Consider the following 16,071-nt stretch of genomic DNA (forward strand, 5'->3'; position numbering starts at 1 on the left):
GAGAAGTTAGAAGGTTCCCTTCAGTGTTCATATAGCATAGGATCCAAGCCTGTGTCTCTGTAATGCCATATGAGACTTAGAATGAAAGATGCTGAACAAACAAATGGAACACTCCTGGTATTGGCTGATCATATTTTTAAAAAGGCTGGTTTGAGCATATCCTTCGGAGCCTAGGAAAGTTGGCGCTTGGGTTTCTTTTCATCTCTGCTTGTGACATTTTTAGCACAGTCCTAAGAACACCTCTTTTTTGGAGTAAACTCATTCGAACAAAGACCTACTTAGGATTCCTCCTTGAATCTTTTATCTGCTAGCTGTTTTTAACATTTGAAATGGTGTAAGTCATCTTGAGATACACTGTACTGAAAGGTGTCATAAATATTATAAAATAAGTAAATAGTTTTGTTTTCTGTTCATTTCTTCAGTCTGCTAGCACTTTTGTATTCCTATCTCCTCTAATCCTCCTTTCCCAGCGGTTTATTCCCCTCCCCTCCCCGCAATTAGATAAGCCCAGGGACCCTTTAATCAGACCCCAGTGGAAATAGTAATTAGGGTTCATGTTTGGGGCAATATTTATTTTAATACCCAGTTAATTGTAATTTCTAAAATTCTAGTTTGGCTAGATAGCTATGGAAATGTCAACGGTATTGAAGACAAGCTATTATAAATGTATTTTACTGGTAGAGCTGTGTCCTTTTGCTCTTACCAGGAGTGCTCAAAGCAACGTACAGCATTTGAAAGGGGATTTTAGAAAAAACAGGTAAATCCACTGTGTATTTCTAACTTTATTTAACTTGTTGCCTTCTCAAAGAAACCATCCCTCCTGCAGTGATGTCTTATTGTGCTACATGAAATAGCTCTTTCAAAGCAAATTCTCTGGACTAAAAATGTAACTTGATTGATAGGTTTTAATGGATGTCATTAACCTTCTGCCTGCCTGCCCTCCCTCAGGGAAGAAGGCTGCTATGGATTCCAGCCCCTTTCTGTCAGAGGCCAATGCAGAAAGAATTGTGAGGACCCTTTGCAAGGTTCGGGGAGCTGCCCTGAAGTTGGGCCAAATGCTGAGCATTCAAGGTAAGTGCAGAGAGCTTCTCTGATTATTTTGTTCTTTTGTTCTTTTTGTCATTTGTCGTCTCATAATGTACATACTTGAAGGCATGGAAGAGCTAGGAAGCAGCAGCAGCACCTGCAGTAAGACACACCCACCAAGATCCACCTGTGGATAGGTCTGAAGTACATCTTGTTTCTAAAGGGCTGTATCTAGTGCTAACTAGTTTCCAAGTTACCTGTCCTTTAATCAGCTAAATGTATTTACATATTGTAAAACCTTGAGAAAGCTACCTTATCATTCTGAATGCCTAAGAGAAAGTATAGTTACCTTTGTACTAACTTTGTTACTAACTTTGTACTAACTAGTTACTAACTTTGTAGTAACAACTTTTTTCTAGAAAGATGGTTTATTTTCACTGATACTGGGGATATGGTGTAGTATTGTAGTGACATGGCAAAAAATCCCCCCCCCCCCAATGCAGTTCCTCGCCCAGACCTAGCTAGACCAGCCAAGCCCGATCATCTTGTCAGATCTCGGAAGCTAAGCAGGGTCGACTCTGACAAGTACTTGGATGGGAGACCTCCTTGGAATACCAGAAGTGGGAGGTGGGGTCAGGCTTTATTCAGCCACCTCTCTGAATATCCTCCAGGCCCCCGGTAGGGGTCAGTCATCAGAGGTCGCCATGACTTCCAGGTGCACACACACTCAGATGCACGCGTACACACACAGACACAGACACACACACACACACATGAAAAATACAGAAAACGCACAAAAATGCAATGCCTCTTAGTAACGTAGAAGATCTGGATATGAGAGATGCATTGTAACTGATTTTTGTTGATATTGATCAATTCAGGTGCTTGCAATTTGAAAGAAAGCTATAGTCCCTTGAAGACACAACTAAGAAGAATTCTGAGGTTGCTTTGTCTTCAGAACTGATGTAGAGAGGGAAGGGTAGATCTTAAAGGTCTAAATGCTTCCAGATCCTGTAAAAGTCTTGGTTTAGAATCTTGTCAGCCCCTCTGATTAATTAGGGACAAGGTGTTAATTTGCAATGGAAATGATTGTTGATTAATGATAATCAGCTAGAGCCTGTAGTTCTACCTGTATAACTTCTAATGTGACTAAATCGTGACTGCACATTCTGAATCATGCATCCCTTACATCCCTTTGACTGGTTAATTTCTTCCTTTTGCAGTGCTTTATTTAGGCTAGGAGTTATCTCAGTTTGTCTTATCTCCTCTGTGGCGATTTTGCATAGTTTTGCCAACTCAGTCCAATTGTCTGTCACATTCAGTTGTCAAAGTGCACATCATGGCATAAAAGGAAAATAGAATCTTCTTGACACCGACAGAGCTGTGTGCATAGATGATCCAGAAGTGGCTTAAATAACATAGGTGTAAGATCAGGAGTAACTGTTCCACAAGAACAGAGATACCAGTGTCTCTGGCAGTTTGGTGTAGTGGTTAAGTGTGCGGACTCTAATCTGGGAAAACCGGGTTTGATTCCCTACTCCTCCACTTGCACCTGACTGGATGACCTTGGGCAAGCCATAGTTCTGTCAGAGCTGTTCTTGAAAAAGAGCAGTTTCTGTCAAGAGCTCTCTCAGCCCCACCTACCTCACAGGGTGTCTTTTGTGGGGAGGGGAAGGGAAAGGAGTTTGTAAGCCGCTCTGAGACACCTTTGGGTAGTGAAGGGCAGGGTATAAATCCAATCTCTTCTTCTTCTTCTTATTCTTGAGTGTTTGTGTGTAACCATATTTCTTGCCAGTAATAGCACAACATTGCCAGGACTGCTGGAGGCTTTGGAGAAATAAACACGACCTAGAGCTCAAGCAATTCTAACGAAGCTGGTGGGGAGGAATTAATTCTGTTATTCCTTTAAATATTGCTGTCCCCATGGAGGAGAATACTTTTTTGTATTTCTGTAGCAGTCCAGGAAGACTCCTGAGTACCTTGGTCTGTTAATCAGACGTTGATACAGCTTGCAAGCTGCCACCTGCTTCCAGTTGCTTCACTCTCTGAAACTTGCTAACTGGTTGTGGTATCTTGCCCAACTTAGCCAGCTGTGGGGAAGGAGCCCATTAGGGGATAGACTACAACAGCTGTCCCTTAATTACTGTAAGGGTGGATTTCAATAGCTGCTGTTGCTTGGGGTGGAAATTTTTTGGGCTCCAAGAGTAAACAGTGCTTTCTGGAAGTGCTGTTTTTCTATCTGATGGTGATCTGCTGAATTCAGCTGTGTGGAGATATTTTGGGGGGCAGCTAAAGAAGATCATTCATAGGACAGCAATACAAGCAGATGACTGGCTAGTTCCCCTGTAACGTTCTGGGATCAAAAGTACAATTCAAACATAATGATAAATGGGGGGCTGTCATTACAATAACAAAGAAGTCATCGGGCTCCCCTTTCCCTATATGCACTGCTTGGGAATTAATTCTGCATTTACAGCAAGCCATAACTTGTGATGGCCAGGTTGTTATCTTCTCTCAAAACTAGAATTAGTCCATCATTTGGAATCCTAGCTCAGTGGGAAGAATTAAACTTTAGTTTTGATTCTGATACAGAATCAATCATTTCTGTGAAAGCAGAATCAATCATTTCTGTGAAAGCAGAAATGATTTCTTTGTGAACCATATGTGAAGGTAGGAGGATTGAGGAAGGAATACTCAAAGCCCAATGAATTTCCAGAGCCTGTTCCTTATGACTTGTTCCCTGTGACTTGTCACTACATGTAAATCATGTCACTGGATTCTTTGGTTGGCAAAAAACCCCCCCCCCATATCCCACATAATCTAGGCACCTGCTGTGATGCAGGATATCAAAAACCTAAAGTACAGCCTTTTGTTGAAAACCTCCAAGGATAGAGACACAAGCAGCCTTGGAAGAAGCTTCCTTACAGGGCTTAGATGAGAACTATAAAATGATTGCTTCTGTTTCTCTTAGGAACAGTCACTTTTGGAGAAGGAGTCTTCTCATTTCCCTCCCTGAGAAGTCAAACTTTCAGCGTAGCGCTCTTCTCTGCCTATCTTCATTTAATCTTCTTTAATCTTGACTAAATGTACACAGCTGCTTCAGCCTTCATTCATAGAACTTTTCTTGAAGATTCCATAATATCTTTGCAACCTTTTCCATCTTTGGGAATCCCAAACTTGTTCCTTTGCTTCTGGAAGCAGGGGTGAATAATGCACAGAGTAAGGAACATCATTTGGACTCCATATGTCCCGCTGTCATGCTGTGCGCCTGCAGGAATAACTGCATTTGGTAGCAGAACTCAGCATTCCGGGTGTCTCAGCTTCAACAAAGTTCTTTGATTCTTCTAAGCTGCTATGATATGCTATGACCAGTGCCAGGGATGTCTTAGAATACTCATTACTAAAAATCCAGATACATTACTCAAATTAATGTATAAATTCTATCCAAGCCATTATATTCGGTTGCTTTAGTTTTGTAAAAAGAATCTGACTTGCCCATTCTTATTGGAATATGCTGGGCCCTAAGTATTGCGGGCCAAAAAAGAAAAGTTGTTTAGGGCAGGGTTGGCAAAATTAAGTAGGTTGATATGGCTCTTGAAGCTGACAAGTACTACTGAGGCCGGAGGCAAGACATTCTTGGAGGTGATGGATAAGCTCTTAGCTGTGTGTTAAAGACTCTCTTCTTCTGACTACCTCTCTGGTCTCGTTCTTTCTTCCTGGAAGATGATGCCTTCATCAACCCTCACCTGCAGAAGATTTTTGAGCGTGTCCGCCAGAGTGCAGACTTCATGCCTTTGAAGCAAATGATGGTGAGCAGATTTTGGTTTAGCTATGGTTGGAAGGGGGATGGGCCTTTCAAATGGCCAGACTTGAGGGAAGTGGATCAATGGAGAAATGGAAAAATGGAAAATGCTGCATAGTGGTTCCTTACACAAGCTTTCTGCTGTTTTGGGGTCCAGCTAATAGACCCAAACCCCATCCCTCTAGCCTGCTCCATGATCCTTTGTTAGGATGCTCTGTATACCCTGCATATCACTATGTCTATGAAGTCTGGCTGTATGCTTCAAGTATCTTGCCATTGTATGCAAGTCAGTAGCCAGTTGCATTTATTTCTGGCTACCCATACCTTCTGGCATTTTAAAGAAGAAAAACAATGCATATATTATAGCTATGCTGAAGTGAATCTCTGTTCTACTAGGTGTGTAGTAGAATGTGGCAGTTTCCTACCTGGGAAAGTAAAATGATATGTTCTTCTTATAGAAAACTTTGAACAATGACCTTGGCCCTAACTGGCGTGATAAGCTAGAGTTCTTTGAGGAGCGACCCTTTGCTGCAGCCTCAATTGGACAGGTTCACCTGGCTCGCTTGAAGAATGGCACAGAAGTTGCCATGAAAATCCAGGTGGGCATACTGGTTGCTGTGCACTTGGCAATTTATGGCACCCTTCTTAAATCTCAGTTTAAAAAGGAAGTACCCCTCTCAGTTTAAAAAGGAAGTGCATCAATTATTTGAATTTAATGTAAGCAAAATGGAATTGTACTGAGGATCCCTCGTTAATAGGAGAAACTGAGAACTAAGAAGAAATGATATATGGGGTCTGTAATGACCCCGGTGTTACAGGAAACCCCCAGATATTTAACTTGTACATTTTTCTGATACACAAGGTTTTGGAGAATAAAATATCAGTCCTGAAAGATTAACTTATTTTTACTGCTGTATTAACATAAAACAGTTGTTGTGTTAATAGGAGGTTTCATCATCTGTGCGGTCATTTAGATTGAAATGCTTTGACTGTATGTGTGATTCCTCACCCCCCCTTCAGTTTAACTGGCAGGATCCCACTAAGGCCAATCCTTTTTAGTTAAGTTATTAATTTTGTTTGAAAAGTTTGGATGTGCACAAGTACACATGCTTGAAACAACACAACAGTTGACCTCCTAAACTGTGGCAGAGTAGCATGTATATGAAGCGAGACATGCTTTGTGGGGAAGGGATGAGAAGGCTGTGTGGGGCAGCAGAAGGAAAAGTGGGGCCAGAGGGGTGAGTGGGATTCCCTCTCCCCCCATGAGGTCCTCACAGATTCCTGCTTATATATTTTAATAGCAGCCCAGAACGTGGAGGCCCCTGTCTCTTCTGTTAGCCTAGAAAAGAATACTCCGTTTTACGGAGAACCATTCATCCCACACGTGTTAATGTTTATGCGGTTTTAGGAATAATTCGTGCCTTGATCTGGGTGGTTCAGGATAGTCAGATCTTGGAAGCTAAGCAGGATTGGGCTTGCTTAGTATTTGGGAGACCACCAGATATAGTCCAGGGTTGCAATGTGCAGGCAGGCAGTGGCAAACCACTTCTGTTCATCTCTTGCCTTGAAAACCCTATGGAGTTGCCATAAGGCCATAAGTTTGCTGCGACTTGACAGCCCTTTCCACCACCAGGAATAATTTGTGGGAGGAAGTCCCCCATCTGGAAATAATGGTGCTGCTATTAGCCATAATTCTTGGTGGTTCACTGAGTTGTTAGTATTCATCATCTTTGAATTTCTTGCAGAGTAGATAATTTTGGAAGTACTATATGAAGGGAGCCAGTGTGATGTAGTAGTTAGTGTGTCCAGCTGATGTCTGGGAGACTTGGATTCTGCTGTGAAACTCACTGGATGTCATTGGGCCAGTCGCACTCTTTCAGCCGGACTTAGCACAGGATAAAATGTAGGTGGGAGAACCATGTAAGACGTGAGCCCCTTGGAGGAAAGGCCTGAAAGGTTGGGACCTTGACTAGGTTGCTTGGGGGGTTCCTGTTGCAAATCCAGGCCACATTAAAAGTGCTGGAAAGTTACTATTGTTGCAGCTGTTCATGCCAGTCTGCTATCCAGAGCACAGGTGTTAATCTGTGAAAGCTGTCTTCCCCCCCCTGCCCCAGGAGGGGGAGGTGACCTGAGTTGTTGATTTCTCAGGTTGTGTTTCAAATGTATCAGCTTGGAGTTTCTGAGATGCACATCCTGTACTTTGGATAATCTCAGTGAGCTTGGAAAATGAGTTTGTTGTTTGTCTCTCTTCTCCACTCAAGTGATTAGAAGACTACCCAAGGTGATTCTGTGTATCCCACAGAAAATAAAAAGACATTTTGGAAAACGGCTTAGAATAGAGCCTTATCTGTTTTGAATGTCTTTCTTCTTCTTTTTTTGGTGTATGAACCATTCTGTAGTGGTTGTGGGCACTGTTAGTTTTTGTTTATTCATTAGTTTGTCACATGCTTCAAAATGGCACTTTGTTTTGATACTTAGACCTACAGGGATACCAAGAGTCTGCAGGTTGGGGGCTCAGTTAAGATGATCCACTTCTTAGCCTAATGGATCCAACTGGTTTTCAGATGGCATTGGGTTGTTTCCCTATTGGTATGGTATGGTGGGTGTTCCTATTGAAGCCCTGGTTCACCTTTGGAATGAAAAAATGACCTGTTTAATTGTCACTCCTAGGCACCTTCTCTCAGGTCTAAGGCAGCTTCATGTGTTCATGTGACATCAGAGGCCCATTGGGTTCTGGTCTATGGAAGAAAATGGACTACCTTGCAGCTTGCTGAGATCACTTTGCTCAACACTTTGCAGATAAAATTGCTTGTATCCATTCTGACTTGAACTCTACAGTAACAGTGACTGGATGGTCTGAGGGTGCTGTCTTGTTCAGTTGTGTGGGACACCTGTCAGCTTGTTAATTTTGAGGATGTGGACAGGATTATTGGAAATTTAGGCTTACCACTTGATTGTATGATCCTTGCCCCTCCTGGCTGCTTAAATCTGCTGGGGGGGGGGGCTGGCAGACTGGGCCTGGAAGAGTAAATGCCTCCCTGTGAGAGGAGGTGGTTGCTCATGCCTTGAAGTGGGCAGTGATGCATCCACTCCTAAAAAACCTATTCTGGACCTAGGAGAGTAGAATAACTACTGCCCAGTCTCAAATGTACTATTCTTGAACAAGGTGATTAAACGAGTGGGGGCTGGACAAGTTCAGAGAATCTTGAATGAAGCAAACTGCTTTGATCCATTCAGTCTGGTTTCAGGCCCCTGATTATGGGTCTGGAATGGCCTTGTATGCCCTGGTGGATGACTTGTGCCGTGAGATGGACAGGTAGAATGCTTTGGCTGGTCATCAGGCTGCAGCTGTTCCTGGGCAGGAACGGTCTTGCCACTGGTGTTTGCCCTGGTAATATCTGGATTAGAGTACTGAAGCATGCTCTATGAGGGGCTGCCCTTGAATACTGTCTGGAAACTACAGTTGGTACAGAATGCTGTGGCCAGAACTTTGACTAGAATGATCATAGGGACCATATCATTCCAGTCTTGTCCCATCTATACTGGCTTCCAGGCCCAGTCCAAGATGCTGGTATTGACCTTTAATGCCCTGTATGGTTTGGGGCCAGTATACCTGAAAGGCTGCGTACTCTCATATGAACCTACCCAACCACTGTGGTTATTCAGAGGTCCTGCTTTGGATGCCCTGCCATCTGAGGCTAGATGGGTGGTGCCCTGAGAAAGGGGTGTGCAAAAAAATAAAAATAACATTTGGCCCGATTCGGATTCGGCCGAATCGGGCAGAATCAATTTCGGCCGGCATTTCGGCAGTAGGAGCAGATTCAGGTGTCTTTCCACCAGCCGAATGTCAGTTTCAGCCCCATTATATCCTATGGGGCATTGAAGTCAATGGCGAAAACATAGGGTATATTCCGGGGGCTGGAGGGGAGGGGATTTGAGGGAGAGGCTCCAAACTCGCAGGTTAGCTGCTGGAGCCTCTCCTCAAGATACCAACCAAGTTTCAAGAACATTAGACCAGGGGGTCCAATTCTACGGGCCCTCAGGTTGCCCCTATGCCCAATGGAGGGGATAGGGCAGCCTGTTTAGGGGTCCGTAGAATTGGACCCCCTGGTCCAATGTTCTTGAAACTTGGTTGGTATCTGGGGAGAGGCTCCAGCAGCTACCCTGCGTGTTTGGAGCCTCTCGCTCAAACCGCCTCCCCTCCAGCCCCCAGAATATACCCTACGCTTTCGCCATTGACTTCAATGCCCCATAGAATATAATGGGGCCGAATTGCTGCCGAAATTCTGAATCGGCCTGCAGCAGCCCGAAAGGGGTCTGAATGGGCCATTTTCGGGGGTGCATTCGGTTTGGATGAACCGAATGCACATCCCTACTTCTCAGTCATGGTGCTGAAACTCTGGAACTTGCTTCCCAGGGAGACTCACCTGTCTCCACTGTTGTGTTCTGTCAGTGGGTGAAGATTTCCTTTGTTCTGCCTGACATTCCCTCACTAGCTCATATTAGTCTCTCCTCCCTGTCTTGTGTCTTTTGATATGTTTATATTATGTTTCTTTTAAAGATTTTATATTTCTGTATTTTAAATGCTTTCTAAAATCTGTAATGTTTTAATATTTTGTTTTAATGTTCACTGCTTTGGGGACCCTGAATTGCATAAAAAGGCAGCATAGAAACACTTAAAAAAAATTAGTATTGAGAAATTGGGGACTTAAGGAGGCAGACCCTTTAAGTGGGCAGGGCTGTGTTTAGATATTGGGTTCAGATGATTTGCTGCCTGACTGTGACTTTTCATTCCTGCAGTATCCTGGTGTGGCCCAAAGCATCCACAGTGATGTCAGTAATCTGATGACTGTCCTTAGTATGAGCAACGTTCTCCCAGAAGGTAAAGTAGTTAGAAACTGTAAGAGGAGAAGGGGGATGGCCGTGGGAGGAAAGCAGCAACATTGGCCGTTTTGGAGTCTTAGTTGGGTGTGTGATTTTTGTGTGTATGTGTGCCTGCCATGCACATTAGGTCCAGAGCTAATTATTTCCTGTCTACAGTGAAGTTGCTCCATACTCTTCACTGTGGGGGAAGATCTGACTGGTGAGAGAACAGAATTGCCCCCAAATCGGTGTCTTCATTCCAGGAAGAGCTAGCATAGTGTGGTGGTTAGGAGTGGCAGAGTCCAATCTGGCAAACTGGGTTTGATTCTGCTCTCTTCCACAGGAAGCCTGCTTGGTGACCTTGGGCCGGTCACAGTTTTCTCAGAACTCTCTCAGCCCCACCTACTTCATAAGGAGGAAGGGAAGGCGATTGTAAGCTGCTTTGAGACTCCTTAGGGTAGAGGAAAAAGCCGGGCATAAAAACCTATTCTTCTTGCACACAGTAGTGAGGGAGTTCTGCAATTGTGCTACCATTGCTGGATGGTCATCAGTGCATTGTTAGTGGTTTTGATTCTGGGCAGGGATTGTTGCTGAAGTTGAGGGCGCATGGATTTCCAAAGAACCCCAGCTTCTGCCTCTTGGCTTTCGGGCAGAGATCTGCAGCTGCTGCAGGTTAAAGTAGGGACATGTGTATTGGATCTCAGCTGAGCTTAATTTTTCCAGCAAGTCCTCACCTTCTTTCTCAAACAGACTCTCTGTTAACATTTCACTGGGTTCTTCCTTTTTCAATTTTGCCTCTAGGTCTCTTCCCTGAACATTTGATTGAAGTTCTGAGCAGAGAATTGGCTCTGGAATGTGACTACAAGAGAGAAGCTGCCTGTGCGAAGAAATTCAAGTATGTTTACCCTGTACCATCTTCTTCTATGCTGCCTTCATTTTAACATGTAATGGTTGATGAGGCTCTGGGGAAGCGCATGCTTGGATGTGTGTGGTTATTTGGGCAAGCCATGAGTTGGTCACAACGTGATGGCATATAATTATTATTATTTATTATTTTTGAGCATAATAAAGAGGACCAGTGAGGACCGTTCCTCCTTTGCAGAAATCCCTGACCACATAGAGGCTCTTAACTCTGTTTACTGTCACCCAGGGAGCTGCTTAAGGACCACCCATTCTTCTATGTCCCTACTGTGGTGGATGAACTGTGCAGTCCGCATGTCCTGACAACTGAACTGGTGTCTGGGTTTCCACTGGATCAAGCAGAAGGATTAAGCCAGGAGATCCGGAATGAGGTACTGTCTCCCGTTTCACCTTGTAGGTGGAGATGAAAAGATGTTCACAGAGCAGGAGAACACTGCTGTCTGTCTTGTACCATTTTGTCAGAGGACTTACAGGTATAGGTAAGCAGCTTGGGACTAAGCTAAACCTTACAAGGAACCAGGAGACTGGAAAAAGCAGCTGCTTACCTATGCCTGTTCTTTGAGTGGTCATCTGTGAATTCACACTGGGCTTTGCATCTGTGTACAGCTATGATTCAGAAACTCTGAGAAGGCTTTTAGGCATGATTATGTTTCCCCCATAGAGATATAACTTTGGACTGCAGTTTCCTTTGTAATGCTGCTAGTACAACTGAAGGAATATTTGTAAGGGAGAATTTGCTGCAGAGGTGCTTCTATCCATCCCAGAGTCCTTTCGACATGACTTACTGTCTCAGATTTGATGCTGTTGGCAAGTGGGGTTTTCTCTGATTCCCTACAGCACTGTAGTACATTTGTGCACCATCCAGTTTTTCGCTGGTTTCTCTGTGATCTTTCTCAAATCTGCTTTGCTTCAAAACCTTAGGAAAGATGGGTGGCTGCTATATGGGTGGAAAGTTAGGAATTTCCTGGTCCCCACCAACACTGCAGCCTTTTTCCGTGCCACAATGGCCATTCCTGGGTTGGGTGAAGGGGAATTTTTTTGGTTTTAATTATTAATTGTCAATTTTTATAACAGTGTCCAGTTTGTGTGCCAGGTCTCTGGTTTCCTATATTTATTTTTTACACATCTCTATCCTTTTTTGTTGTAGAGATGTGACTTTCCCCTTATGCCTGTGCAGTAAAAGGGACTAGAAACTTACTTTTGTTTTAAATGAAGCATGAGAATTCAAAGCACCTGATACAGATTATTAAAACAGTTACAGCAACATTCAAGTTTTTAAAAAACCAGAGAGTCCCAGAAGCATGTAAGCACGGGCTAGTGAGCATGATCACTGCTAGGGGGCTAGAGCAGAGACAATGCAAGGACACATACCACGTGGAAGTCCTGTTGCCACTGCAATATTGGAAGCAATGGGGAAACTGCACATGACAAGTCTCTTGTATAGAGAACACTGTCACTTAAGGGAAAATCAGCTGTGAGAGAGGTATATGCTGATAGGTGTTAAGTGCCCCGCCCACCTGTTGGTTCAATCTTTCAGGTGCCCCCTTTATATAAAAAGCAGATGGACTGCTTCAGACTGCCATTTTCCTTAGCTCATGTAGTCTTGTTTTTTGCATTTATTTCAGACTAGGAATAAGGCCCATTGTGGAAATAAATACAACGAGATCTAGAAAGAGGCTCTGGAAGAGTGCCCTGGCTTTGGGCACACAGTGTGAATTTGCTGTGGCGACCTCAGCAGGGTATAATGACAGAGTCCACTGTTTTCTCCAGAGGAACTGATCTCTGTTACCTGAAAAGCAGTTGTAATTTTGAGTGGTCTCCAGCCCTCACCTGGAGATTGGCAACATTGTTACCCAGGACAAAATGGCTGATTTGGAGGGTGGAGTCTATGGCATTCAACATGTCTGAGGTCCAACCCCTTCGCAAAGTCCACCCTCTCCAGGCTCCACCCCTCAAATCCCCAGGAATTTGCCAACCTGGAGTTGGCAACCTCATCTCCTTCCCAGCTAACCATCAACCTACTGTGATCTGCCCCTCTGACTTCAGCTGACTTCTGCCCTGCCTCCTGCAGAGCAGTTGTAATTCTGAGTGGTCTCCAGCAATGTTCCCTCTAAGCTGTGGAGTCTTGTGAGCAAAAATTCTCCTTTGTGAGCTGTTGGCATTCAAGTTGTGAGCGAGCGATCTGGCTGCTGCACAAATTAGTTTGCTCCGGAGCCCTCCTTTCTGAACTAAGGCAAAAATGTGTGAGCCGGAGGCTAAAAAACTGTGAGCTGGCTCACCCTAACTCACCTTAGAGGGAACACTGGTCTCCAGCCCTCACATGGAGATTGGCAACAATGGTTCCCCATGAGGGACTGGCTGGTGGAGTCTATGGCATTATGCCTGTCTGAGATCCCACCCTTCCTCAAACCTCACCATCTCCAGGCTCCACCCCTCAAATCTCCAGGAATTTCCCAACCTGGAGTTGCCAACCCTATCTCCCTCCCAGCCAGTTGTCAACCTACTGTTACCTGCCCCCTGACTTCAGCTTTCCATCTCCTCCCCCCTCCTGGAGAGCAGTTGTAATTCTGATTGATCTCCAGCCCCTACCTGGAGATTGGCAACAATGATTCCCTAGGATGGAATGGCTGGTTTGATGGGTGGAGTCTATGGCATTGTACCTATCTGAGGTACCATCCCTCCTGAAACCTCCCCCCTCTTCAGGCTCCATCCCTCAAATCTCCAGGAATTTCCAATCTGGAGTTGGCAACCCTATCAGGATTGGCCTCTAGGAGTTTTCTCCCAAAGGCCAAAATAGGTGACAGGACCAAGCTTGGTTGCCTACTAACAGGCACTTAGAGGAAGGACTCAGCAGGTATAATGTCATAGGGTCTACCCTCCAAAGCAGCCATTTTCTCCAGAGGAACTGATCTCTGTCGTCTGGAGAACAATTGTAATAGCAGGAGATCTCCAGGTCCCACCTGAAGATTGGCAACCTTGGGGAAAGTCAGCTGCACAGCAGGGGGTTGAAGTGAATGGTTTGATGGCTGTTGGGCCAAGACTGACAACAATAGTTCCCCAGGAGGAAATGGCTGGTTTGGAGGGTGGAGTCTATGGCACTGTACCTGTCTGAGGTCCCATTCCTCCTCAAACCTCACCCTCTCCGGGCTCCACCCCTTAAATCTCCAGGAATTTCCATACCTAAAGTTGACAGCTTTATCTCCTCCCCTCTCAGCAGCCTCTTCCTAGGCAAAATTCTGTCTTTCTCATTAGCAGGGAGCAAAGCAGCTTACTTCATTCTCTTCAGTTTTGTGATCTGTACAGCAACCCTATAAGGTAGGTTAGGCAAAAAGTCTGTGGCTGGTCCGAAATCACGCAGGCAGCTTCCATAGGGATGCTGAACAGGAGCAAGCAGCCAGGGCTAGTGATGCCATGCCAGTCTGGAGGCATGAAGTCACCCTGAGAGTGCTTGCAGGCCTAGGGTTGCCATTGCCAACAAAGACAAATTGATGCAAAGGAGGATGGAAAAGTCTCCATATCTCTATTTTGCCTTAAATTGGTTTTGATGCCAGCAGAGTGAGAAAATGCCAGAGGCTCTGGGTGGGTGCCCCATCGTAAATGCACCAAACAATTCCTAAAGATTTTCCAAAACACTACTCTGTCGATAAATCGTTTTCTACACTCACAGCGTCCCCTGCCAGAATGCAACACATCCAGTGTTCCCTCTAAGCTGAGTTAGTGTGAGGTAGCTCACAGTTTTTTAGCCTCTGGCTCACAGTTTTTTGTCTTAGCTCAGGAAGGAGGGTTTCAGAGCAAACTAATTTATGCAGGAGCCAAATCACCTGCTCACAACTTTAATGCCAGTAGCTCACAAAAGTAGATTTTTTTGCTCACAGGACTCCACAGCTTAGAGGGAGCCTTGAACACATCCCCAGTGAAGCCCAATCAGCTTCCATATGCAGATGACCTTGAAATGCTGGCCCAATCAGAGAAGAGTGGCCTAGGCTGCAGTGGGTGGGATAGAACTCAGGTAACACAGCTAGTGGATAGGGACAGCTTCTGAGTGACATATCAGGGAGCCAACTGATTTTGCCGGGCATAGAACGTTGCCACCCCAATTGGTTTTTATATTTATAGAGAGATAGCCCCAAAGTAGTTAATATGTGGTGATCAGGTAGTTTCCTATCCAGCTACTGGCCAAGCCCAGGCTTCCTTGAACCTGCACAGAAGGAACAATAGTGGGATTCTCTGTGCTACAAGCCAGTGTACTCCCTTTGTTGTTCCTCCATTTCTGAAAGCCATTTGAGTGAGTGAACGTGACCTTGTGTGTAGGTGACCTGCTTGGCAAAGAGATCGCCTTCTGATGTCTTCTCCCAAGAAAGGGGAATGTATCACTTTCTCATTGCATAAGTAACCAAATATAGGTTACACAGCTGGGCCAGCTCTAGCTGCCAAATGTTGCTGGAAAAGTACCTCTCAGTAAACAAGAGGCATAAAAGACGGGAAGCATGGACAAAAGGGCATTGGAGCTGAATATAGTAAAGGCCAGAGAGTTAACAGGAGGACAAGCTATCCTAGCCGCTGCTGGGTTGGCAAATAGAGCTGACCTGGTATTTTAACGTAACCCATTGGAGGCATAAACATGGCTAACACTTGTTGACATCTCACCGAGGAATAGTGCAGAGTGTCCTGTCTAGAACAGAGGTGTGCACACACACACGCACACACACACAAAATCAGTATTTTTCGGGTTCAGGTATCTGAAAATATTGGTATTTTCTGATATTCCTGAATCCCAGTATTAGTATGGTATTGGGATTCAGGAAATATTCAGGATTGCTGAATTCCATTATAACCTATGGGGACAATTATAGTTAATGGTCCCCATCTATGTATATAAAAGAGAGTCCCCTCACTGTAAAATCAACGCCCAGGCGAAACCACTGGACCTAGAAACACAAAATGTGGGGAGAGTGCTCCTACCATGGCATAGATGCTCACTAAGAAGGGATTTTTAGAAATTCGACCCCTAAGGGGGTCAAAAGGAGTAAAATGAGCTTCCCCCATTGATTCCTATGTGGCTGCAAGGCTGCTGCCTCCTTGCACCCCCCACTCTCTGACTGGTCAGCTGCAGAGCTCAGTGTTCTGAGGTAAAAAAAACCAGTTACAGGAGACTGCACAGAGCTCATGACAGTTGAGGAAATCAGGAATGGCCAACAACCAACTGTGAGATGCAGTAAAGCTGCTGGCCCAGCCTCTCTGATGGCTTCCAACACACTCCCCTCACCTCCTACCCCTAACAGGCAGTTGTCTGTCAGGTGTAGCAGCAGTTGCAGGGTGCTTAAAGCCATGAGGGAGCCTGCCCCAGTAGTAAGGCCTTAGTGATCCTGCTAGCCCCGCCTCCACAGTGGCTTCTAATATTCCTCCCTAGAGATGTAAAATTTCCGGAAATTTTGAAGCTCAGAAACACCCCCCCCCCT

At 44.9% G+C, this 16,071-nt stretch overlaps 1 protein-coding gene across 1 annotated transcript in view; it reads left to right on the forward strand.

The window, feature by feature from the left end:
- Nucleotides 1–902: 902 nt before the first annotated feature.
- Nucleotides 903–16,071, forward strand: part of LOC107112577 (atypical kinase ADCK3, mitochondrial-like) — a gene marked incomplete at its 5' end in the record, with an annotated part of 21,003 nt that continues 5,834 nt past the window's right edge. Inside the window, 6 exons of the mRNA XM_015413742.1 lie at nt 903–1,071; nt 4,750–4,835; nt 5,287–5,427; nt 9,629–9,710; nt 10,493–10,586; nt 10,842–10,983. Of these exons, the coding sequence (XP_015269228.1) occupies nt 903–1,071; nt 4,750–4,835; nt 5,287–5,427; nt 9,629–9,710; nt 10,493–10,586; nt 10,842–10,983 (714 nt within the window). The remainder of the gene's footprint in view (nt 1,072–4,749; nt 4,836–5,286; nt 5,428–9,628; nt 9,711–10,492; nt 10,587–10,841; nt 10,984–16,071) is intronic.

The sequence above is a fragment of the Gekko japonicus genome, unplaced genomic scaffold, assembly GCF_001447785.1.
Source record: "Gekko japonicus isolate JY-2015 unplaced genomic scaffold, Gekko_japonicus_V1.1 scaffold710, whole genome shotgun sequence".
Classification (NCBI taxonomy): domain Eukaryota; kingdom Metazoa; phylum Chordata; class Lepidosauria; order Squamata; family Gekkonidae; genus Gekko; species Gekko japonicus.